Here is a 10358-nt window from a genome sequence, read left to right as displayed (position 1 = left end):
ACTGTTTCATAATGTTTTGATTTATTTTGTAATATACCTTTATTTAATTTTTAGAAAAAGAAGAACAGGGCGTCGCTCCTAAATTTATTAAACCTCTAAAACCAACCATAACAGATAACAAATCCAAGGCCGTTTTAAAGGCTGTAGTTACTGGACAACCTATGCCGCTTGTCAAATGGTTTAAAGAGGAAAAAGAACTAGTAAATACCCCGGAAGAAATAATAAAATATTCTCCTGACACTGGTGAAACAACGTTAGAAATAATAAAACCAACCTCTGAAAATGAAAAAATTTATAAAGTTGTAGCAGAAAATAAGTTTGGTACAGCTATTTGCAGAGCAAATCTGGTAATTTGCCAACCTGCTGAGTCCCAACAGCCACTTATTTTGGAAGCCCCGAAAATTATTAAACCAATTACATCGGTTACTGCCAAACCTTCCGAGGAAGTGGTCCTTGAAGCTGTTATTGAAGGAACTAAGCCAGATATTAAATGGTATCGAAATGGTAAAGAAATTACTTCTGACGATAAATACGACATAATTCAAATCGATAAAACTAGCAAACTTGTGATAAAAAAACACGTTCTCAAAAAACAAAAAGCTGGAAAGTACGAGGTGCGTGCCACCAATACTAAAGGTGAAGCTAAATCTGGTAGCACTGTTGTAATTACTGAAGAAGTAACTGAAGCTAGGGCTCCACGATGGATCAAACCTATCAAACCCCAAATTGTGGAAGCTGGAGAAGTCGTGATATTGGAAACAAGTGTCGAAGCATATCCAACAGCAACCTTCCAGTGGTATATTAAAGATGAGCCTGTAGTATCCAGTCCAGAAACCAGAATAGTTACCAAAGACAATAAATCTTCTTTAATAATTAGTGATTGCAAGCCCATGTATCATGGGCCAATAACATGCAGGGCAGAAAATGTTGCTGGATCAGTAACCCATACTACAAGCGTAAATGTAGTAGAAGAGACCACTTGGGAAGAACCGGAAGAGCTGGTTTATCCTAGATTTATTAAACCGCTTTTGCCAACAATTGTTATGGATGGTGAAAAAGTATCATTTGAATGTGTGGTGGTGGGTAAACCAACCCCAAAAATTCAATGGTACCATAATAATAAACCTCTTCGTGAGACCCAAGATATTATCCTTTCTCAAGACAATGAGGGCATTTGTAACCTTGATATAAGCGAAGCGTTTCCTGAAAATGCTGGCGAATATACTTGCAGGTCAGTTTAAAACATTTATTTAATATTTAGATATGAACTGACATTCGCATCTTTTTCAAGGGCTGTTAACAAGATCGGCGAAGCAGTGTGTAAAGCAACCCTTGTTGTCGAGCCTTATGAATACGTTCCAGATTCCGAACTCGGACATTTGACCGGTTCTGAGGAGGATCTTTTAGACGAAAAAACTATTAGTGAAGGTCCTATAACATCTGACGAAGAAGATTTTGCTCCCAGGATCATTAAAAAATTGCCGGAAGTTATCGAGACTAAGGATGGACATGTTTCTAGGTAGGAGATAAATAAGTAAATTTTAAAATTTATTCATATGCTATTATTCTTATAGGTTGGAGGTTAAGGTTAAAGGTAAGCCAAAGCCAGAAGGTAAATGGCTTAAACAAGGAGAAGAAATATTTCCCTCCAACGAATTTATTATTGAGAATTTTGAAGATGGTACTTCTGTATTAACTCTTCCTGAAACATATCCGGATGATGTTGGAGAAATTGTATACGAAGCCAAAAATCCCTTGGGTGTTGCCACCACTTCAACCAATTTACTCGTGGAGAGCATAGAAGGTAATTTCAAAATCATTTTAATAATTTTTGTTTAATTTATTTTTATAAAAATGATTATTTTCAGCAAATTTTAGCAAACCATCAGTTGCCTCAGAAGCGCATTTTCTCTTAATCTGTCTTTTCCTATATATATATGTTACTACTCAAACACAATTACATTTTAAACAATTGTCTTTAATCATAAAAATTTTCTGAAATGCCTTAATATATAAAATTAATATTTGTTTGAATTTTTTAGGTATAGTAGGAACTAAACTATATCGTAAACCCGAATGGGTAACACAGATGGAAGAATTACAATCGGCTTTGAAAGGTAAATATGAAGATAGTGTAACTTCGCATGAGTTTTCGTTTGACATGTCAGCTGACAGCTTAGAAACGCTTACAAGCAAAAGCAAATTAAAACAGTCTCTTGAAGGTAGAGTAGCTTTACCCGCAAGTGAAGAAAGTCAATTTTATTTATTTACTGAAGTCGGATCAAGAAGAAATTCACAACATTCTGTCCAAAGTGAACCGTTATGTGGCAAATCTAAGTTTAAAAATGATTTCATTGCTAGTACGATGACTGATTATCTCAACTCGCATCGTCATTCCATTGGTTCGGTAATGGAACTTTTAAGTAACAAGAACGATGATGCATGTTATCAAAATTATGACTCTGTAAATAAAGATTTTGAGCATCTTGAACAAATAGAAGATGATATGCAACTACTCGAAGATGAGGATATAAAAGGAGATCCATTTTTTATCTTATCACCTATAGAGGAAAAAAGTGAACCGTCCACAAGGTCAAGTAGTTGCAAGGGCAGCAGTGGGTCAGGACACGCAGCAAACAAATATTTCTCTTTTTCCTGCAATGCTTTATCAAAGTCCTATGAAGATGGCGAAACTTCATATCAGAAGAAATATAGCTCTTTTCCTAAAACTAAAAATGAATCTTTTTCGAGTAAAGATATTAACTATGACAGCAATATGTATCCCTTAGAACCACGAGAAATTGATTTAGAATCATTCCATCAGCTACACACGGCCGATTCTCAAGAAGAGTTGCAAGAGTTTTTACTTCTTGAAAGTGAATGCATGAACGAGAGAGGCAGGGGCCTCGCTTCTGCTTTCAGCGAAGAAATGGATGATTATCAATCAATTGAACCAACACAAACTACAGGTATTTGTATGCTAACCTGCTAGTGTGTGACTTTGGCTAATTTTGTTGCGTTTTACGTTTGTCTAGACCTGTAAGTTCCTAACCCCCAGTTCCTATAGCACGGCAAGAAAAATAGATGACATTTTCAAATCAGGTAATAAACTCACATTGTTTTGTATTATTGGGTTCATTAAAAAAAATTGGTTTTGGCATTTGACTTTACAAAAGCATTAGGCAATGTTTTTGTATATGTTTGTTTTCAAATATCTAATGGTTAGTTGAATGTAATGTACTAAATATGTATGTATACCTGAGATTTAGTAATTGATATTTGCCCATTATATTAGATTAGAATTAGTTATTCATTCTAATGGCTAATTAATATTTCAGCCGTCCAAGCAGTTCCAAACTTTGTCAAAGAAATTACAGATATTCGAACAACTGAGGCTGAAACAATAACATTTGAATGCATCTTCACAGGAACACCTAAACCAGGTAAGCAACGAAAATATCTAAATATCCATACATACTTAGTAATTGAGTCTGTTTTAGAAATTACATGGTATTACAATAACAACCCACTAAGAAATTCAAAACATGTAAAGATCCGCATAGAGGAAAATAAAACATCATGCACCATTACTGAAGTATCAAAAGAACATATAGGCCTATATGTGTGTAAGGCTATTAGTGAAATTGGTGAAGCCACAACCAAAGGGCAACTGTTTGTCCAAGAAATACCTGAACAAGCCAAAAAAGAGATATTATTAAAACGAGCCAAAGAAGAGGAAGAGAAGATCAAAAAAGAAAAGGTCACCCTTGAGAAGAAACGCCTGCTAAGAAAGAAACAGCGGGCATCAATTACCACAGAAGAAGAAACAAAGCCACTTGATATTACAGAAGTTCAACCAGTCGAAGGAGTTGAAGGCATCGAGATGCCTACTATTGAAAAGGTTCAAGCCAAGCCTTTGTTAGATATACAGGAATCTGTAAAGACAGAGGCAATAGCTTCTTGCAAGAAAATCGACGAAAAAGAAACAGATGTTCCTGTTGAAAAATTAACAGAAAAGCTTTCCCCAGTCGAACCTTTACGCATTGATGAAGTCCTCGCCGAAGAAGTATTAAAAGATATTGAAAAGCTACGTCCAACTAAAGACAGGGCAATTCCATCTACCCAAGAAGGAGTAAATGAACGTGTTAGCATCACCGAAGTAAAACTCGAACAAATTATTGAACGTTGCGAGACCATTATAAGACAAAGCGAACTTAAGATGGCTAATGAAGTAATGTATATGCTCGAACTTATAAATGCAAAGGAATTTGGACCGGGAGAGTCACCGTTACGAGAAATTGCTGAAATTGTTTATCTTTTGAAAAATGGCATTACCGTGAAAGAAATTACAGTTTTATATGACGACAACAAATTCCCATCGCTTAAATCTCCTGAAGCTCAATCTGCAATGGTAAATGTAGTTGAACGAAAAGGTCACAGTCCATTAATTTCCGAAGTATTAACTGAGGAAACTACTATTGATGAGAGTCAACTAGCAGCTACAGTTGGGTTTAGAGCTTTAATGAAAATGGTAGAAGCCAACTATGTAACTGTGGAAGAAATTCTTACCAACTTTATACCCGAAGATTTTGTACAACGGGCTTGGGAAACAACAGAAGTTCTTGAGGTACAAACGACTACTAACGACCAAATTAATAATATTATATATACATTTAAATTTAATTTTTAGACTACAACAAAGGAAATGATAGAGAAGGTTACTATTGGACAGAAAATTGAAATTCATCAAGGTAGGTTGCTGTAATATAAGTTATCTTTCTATTAAGATGGGCGTTCTTTTATTTCTTTTTAGATGTAACCCAAATTACAAAGAAAAAATCTAAAAAGAAGGAAGATAGAGAAGGTGAGTGACTGTAATTAACTATTGCGTATAATTTTTTTTTTATTTAAAAAAATTATGTGTCGCTTAAAAGCTAGATCTTTGATATTTTCCAATAGTTATTGACAACTGTAACAATCGGTTTTATTTGACCATAGTTAAAGTTGTTTTATGGTTGGAACCTTTGGTGTGACACTCAAATTACGAATCAGTTTTTCCACTAACCAAAACTCTCTATCTTATTCTCGACAAATGTTTCGCTAACGATGTTAGCATCTTCGGAAGAAAATTGAAACTATCCAGACTGCATCAAGAATAAAATAAAAAGTTTTGGTTACTGGTAGAACTGTTTGGTGAATTTTTCATAGTTCAAGTTAATAAATTTCCTAAAAAAACTTGGTACTGAAGTTAACATTTAACAATTATTGGAATTGAAACAAATCTGGCTATAGTTACTGTAACTTTAGCTGCAAACGTGAAAGTCTGCGCTTTCTGTCACCAGCTAGCTTACTGTTTGTCAGCGTACTATGCTAAGTGCGTATATTTTTATAATAGGATCGTGCGAAATTAATGAGATCGTTTATTTTAAACAATATGTATTTAAAAGATATTATTATATGAATATATGAAAAAATGTTAGGTAAATTTTTTTTACAATATTTAACTTTTACGGAGGATACTATCGAACAAGAGTGTTAATCAATTTCCCTTCTTCCTATAGCGGTTCCATGTTTAACCTTGTAGAGTTCGCTTTAAATTCATATTGGTGCATGCAATGCATATTTTTTTACCAACTCATAAATATCATAAAGTATCATTTTTAAAATCGACCTCGTAATTTGTACCTCTGATTAGCAGAATCTACCTAAAACTTCATCTAGTCTTTAGTATAGTTTCCTTATAGTTTGCACATCATTTAAGTCTTCTGCAAGATATTATTTATTCATAAAATAATGTGGCCAACCTATATATACTGCAACTCTGACTTCTTTGTTTGCAGCATCGAATGCCAGTAAGTAAAATAAAAATCAATTTTCAAGAAATTCATGAGCAGCTTCAGATGTTATTAAGAGTATTAACCAGTAGAGCTCTTTGGATGCTAATCCACCTCTGCAACTTTAAATAGAAATTCGCAGATTTTCACTTAAGACATTTTACACCAAACATAGGTACTTCACGGTTGGGTTTTTCTTTCTTCGGACTGTTCTCTAGGGTCTGCACTGGCTGAGCCGAGGATACCTTCAGTATCTTGAGTCTAACAGTTTCCTAGAGTAATATTTTCTCTTATAATGTATTTATTGTCAAATCTGGCTAACTTTCGTACTTGAGATCTTTTTATTACTTTTCTAACATTGCTTCAAGATTTTGTATTAATTCATCTTTAGTAAAATGTCTATTGATTTTTCTTTTCTTTTTAAGTTTAATGCTGTCAAGTTTTTCAGCTATGCATCCATTATGATATACATTTCTATTATGATTTAGTACAATCCGCATGCATTTATTATAACTAGCATCTGTATCAGGTAATTTTCAGGCCAGGTGATCCTCAGTATAATGAAAAACTCAAAAATATTTATATTTTCATTGAATTTTTAGCGACATTTTAAAAATTATTTGGCAGAAAAGTCATAATATCAAAAAAAATCAATACTTACTTGTATCTTAATACAACTTTACCCAAATCTGCTGGATAAAACATCACTTCCTCTTTGTCGCATTTCGACTCCGAGTCATCCTCACAATACTAGAATGGGAAAATAGTGCGTTATGATTTTACATTATATCATTTATAATTATGGCTTTTTTAGGCATATTATAGACACCAAACATAAACAGATGGGTTAATTAAATCAGAAATTATTTTACTTAAAATATCTTAAGCAATTGAACATATTTGTAAGAATATTTAAAAGTTGCATAAAGGAACACATACCAAAATTATAAAAGAGACAGAAAATTAACAGAGCACAATAGTTAGTCACGTTGTAAAATGATGTTTCAATAAGAACGCAAGATTTGAATTGCGCGCCATGTTTGACAGGCATAATGTCACATGACTATGATGATGTGACAGATGGGATGGGAGCTAGTCAACATGGAGCATTACACGCACAAACACTACTGGGTGGTCGCCATTTTGCTACATTGTCCTTTCCATGTTGGTCACTCCAATAAATTTCAGTGGTGCCAATTGTAGAGAAGCAAAACAATTAAAGTTTCTGAGAGGTTATGTTACATTTAGTCAAGAATTAACGCATTAGATCTCTATTAAATCAATATTTGTATTATCCATATTTTATACTAGATATATATTTTTGTGTTAGATCGAAAACTTTTCTTGTACTTGTTTAAGAATTCCGTTAAAATTTACAAAATAAAGTAATCCTCATGTAGTAAATAAGACAAACTCAATTAACTTCCGATAGATGCATGCACTTTAAATTATGTGTTTTATTGTTCTCATAAACTAGAATCTTACGAATCCTAATACCAGGAAAATGACGATCTTCATTCAAATGTTTTAATTGATGATAATTTAGTGTAATTATTGTTTTTATAGCTTCCCTTCTGACATATCGAGTTCGTTAACAAACGCTTGAGCGTCTTTGACGGTGACATGTCGCCTATAGGCGCTTACTCGCTGAAATATGGCTTGAAGTTAGTGACAGATTACAAGTCAAACGTGATATATATTTTATGAAATATATTTTTGTTGGCAACCCTGAAAATGTTCAGAGTGACCAACATTAAAAGGACACCACCACTATAAAAATGGCGGCCACCAGGCAGCGATTATTTTTGGCTATGGTGGCCATTTGCATTAGCAGTACAGGTATATTTATTAAGTTCGTGATTACACGGTAGAACAAAGCGTCCCGATCTTCAAAAATAATTATCAAAATGGTGAAAGTTTAATTGCCACTATTGGTAAAGTGCGTCCAACGTTCGGTCGAAATAATGTTCCTAATTTATCTACTGTGAAAAGAATAATCACAAAATTCAAAAGTACTGGTTTGGTTAGTGATGTGAAACACACGATATCAGCTCGCGAAAATCGTTTAAAACAAAACATCACGGCAGTTCGCGAGAGTGTGACAGAAAGGTCAGAGACTGGACAAGAATTGGACATTTCAACAGGCACTCTTCAGCGAATTCCCACTAAAGATTTACAGTTGCATGCCTACAAAATCCAACTGACTCAACAACTTTTGCCAGCAGACCATGAACATCAAAGAGAAGTTACCAATTGGATCCTTGAGCAATCTGCTGATTTTGCAAACAAAATCATTTTCAGTGACAAGGCCCATTTTCATCTCGATTGCTTCATTAGTAGGCAAAACTGTCGAATTTAGAAAATCCACGAATGATTCATCAGAAAGCAATGCATCTACAACGTGTGACTGTATGGTGTGCATTATGGTCCGGGAGAATAATTGGATCCTTTTTTCGAAAACCAAAGTAACGCAGTAACTGTGAATGGGGAACGTTATCGTGCTATGATAATACAGTTTCTTGTGCCTCATTTGAAAGGTATATTGATCTTGACAACATGTGGTTTCAGCAGGACGGGCCCACATGTCATACCGCCTGTGAAACATTGACGATCTTGTACGAGTTTGCTCCTGGTCGTGTCACTTCTCGATTTGCTAACCACAATTGGCCTCCACGCTCTTGCGATTTAACGCCTTTAGACTTCTGCCTGTGGGGTTATCGTTACAGGCTTATGCCAATAAAGCTCTGGATTCGCTGACCAGATCGGCCCGAAATATTTCGGTGAATATTCGTGTACAAAACGTTCCATATTTCCAAACTCAGTTCGTTCAGAAGTTTCGTCTTTTAAAATTTTACGTGCAGTACATCTTGTATTTAAAAAAAAAAGGATTATTTATTGGTATGATTTTAGAAGAACAGGATGATGATGATGTATTAGTAACAGTAGACAATGAAAATAGAAGAATAATTTTAAAAATGTTCGAGAATGGGAGTAAAGAGGGAGTGTATAAATTGTTAGTGTTAAAGCATCTTTCGGATAACTACACAAAGTTTAAAGAATTTTTCTGTTAAACGCCGCAACTGTTTTACACTGTACTATATCATATAAAGGACGAAATTAGTACGCAACCTACAAATAAAAATCCGACTCTTATTTCTCCAGCGAAAAAGTTCTATCTCAGCATGTAGTGTGAACATGTCAAATTGAGGAAGATCTAGGAAATAATATTTTTCTTATTTATTTATTTTTTATAAAAAGTTTAAAAAAATTATAAAAATATACCTTAATTATAAGGCATGTATATTATTTTACGTATTATTGTATATTATTCCATGGATTTTAAGTGCTAAGTAGCTGTTTAATGTACAATCTGGTGGTATCTCCTGATCAGGAGACTTGTAACTTTTTATTTTTTTTTGCATATAACGAAGGATTTTCTTTTACTTTTTCGATTAATATTTCATCCTCTAACGCAGAAAAGACTAACTTATGGTACTTTTTAAGCATAGACATTTTTCCATTAATATATCAGTATTAAAAAGTAACTTTTTATAGAAATATTGTTGTATTAACACACAGTCGTCTATCTATACAATAACAAACGAATCGGCGAACTGAGCCATTTAAAATCGTTCAAATCAAAAACTGTTTGATTTCGACGAACTGCTGTCCGCACACCTCCCCAAAATTTCGTTCCAATCTTTTATAAAAACCACTACTATCACCGAACAATAACAAGACTTATTAACAAGTCTTGTTATTGTTCGGTACTACTATGTACGCCGCATATCCTGGGTTTCACCGGAACCGCTGACGAACTTTTCGTTCCATATCGCCGAAATATTTCGGACCGATCTGGTCGGAGAAACCAGGCCTTAAACCTGCAACCTTCGAAGCAATGAAAGCCGAAATTAAACGCTGTATCAATGAAATATCACCAAATGTTTAGAATAGCATTATTGATTATCGCGGCGGCCATTTACACGCTATTTTGTTTCATACATAATTTCCAAATGTATAGTTTCTAAATCAATGGATATTTCAACACTTTGCTACAGAAAATCATGTTTTATTGAACATTGTAATCTTGCCATCTTATTGAAACACCCTTTAAAATAAAAATGTACATTTTTAGTTTTGATTTGTTCTGAAATTATTATTTAAGTTTCTTTTATTGTTTTGTTCTAATTTCATTTCGAAAGGGAAAATATATTGTGTGAGTTGTATGGAAATTTTAACAATTTAAAAAGAAATAATTTTAAATATAAGACAAAATTAACAAAGAATTCTTCTTAAATTTTAATTTAAATCTATTTGTAATTTGATTAACTCTTTTATTTTTATACTAATAAAAAACAATTAATATCGAGATATGAAAAACGTTGAAAGAACTTGTATACGTTTATTTAAAAGTGACAATTTAGTTTTATATTCATGTACACATATGGATACAAGCTGAGTCTCTAATTAAAAAGTTAGGCGCCATAGGGCCTCCAGGCCTAATTTGTAATATTGTCTTTTTTG

General features: G+C 33.6%; 2 protein-coding genes and 1 long non-coding RNA gene across 4 annotated transcripts in view; 2 read left to right on the top strand and 1 right to left on the bottom strand.

Annotated features, from left to right (window-relative positions):
- Window positions 1-6867, bottom strand: part of LOC126740648 (uncharacterized) — a 39177-nt gene extending 32310 nt beyond the window's left edge. The window contains exons 1-2 of the long non-coding RNA XR_007661966.1: window positions 6774-6867; window positions 6496-6584 (exon numbers count right to left, since the gene is read on the bottom strand). This is a non-coding gene — a long non-coding RNA (uncharacterized LOC126740648). The remainder of the gene's footprint in view (window positions 1-6495; window positions 6585-6773) is intronic.
- Window positions 1-10358, top strand: part of LOC126740640 (titin-like) — a 141774-nt gene that overhangs the window by 92776 nt on the left and 38640 nt on the right. For both annotated transcript variants that reach the window (XM_050446750.1, XM_050446749.1), the window contains exons 25-32: window positions 55-1231; window positions 1292-1519; window positions 1575-1804; window positions 2043-2117; window positions 3339-3443; window positions 3501-4627; window positions 4691-4751; window positions 4814-4864. In XM_050446750.1, the coding sequence (XP_050302707.1) occupies window positions 55-1231; window positions 1292-1519; window positions 1575-1804; window positions 2043-2117; window positions 3339-3443; window positions 3501-4627; window positions 4691-4751; window positions 4814-4864 (3054 nt within the window). The remainder of the gene's footprint in view (window positions 1-54; window positions 1232-1291; window positions 1520-1574; window positions 1805-2042; window positions 2118-3338; window positions 3444-3500; window positions 4628-4690; window positions 4752-4813; window positions 4865-10358) is intronic.
- On the top strand, window positions 2124-3278 carry LOC126740643 (uncharacterized). The gene is made up of 2 exons (XM_050446759.1): window positions 2124-2969; window positions 3036-3278. The coding sequence occupies exons 1-2, from the start codon at window positions 2162-2164 to the stop codon at window positions 3041-3043; spliced, it is 816 nt and encodes a 271-aa protein (XP_050302716.1). The 5' UTR covers window positions 2124-2161; the 3' UTR covers window positions 3044-3278.

Source organism: Anthonomus grandis, chromosome 9, assembly GCF_022605725.1.
Source record: "Anthonomus grandis grandis chromosome 9, icAntGran1.3, whole genome shotgun sequence".
In the NCBI taxonomy this organism is placed as follows: Eukaryota; Metazoa; Arthropoda; class Insecta; order Coleoptera; family Curculionidae; genus Anthonomus; species Anthonomus grandis.
Note: the sequence above shows the minus strand (reverse complement) of the source record. Positions and strands in the feature narration are given on the sequence as shown.

What these genes read in the sequence shown, in the direction of transcription:
- LOC126740643 (XM_050446759.1), top strand. Translation starts at nt 2,162, where the DNA reads ATGTCAGCTGACAGCTTAGAAACGCTTACAAGCAAAAGCAAATTAAAA.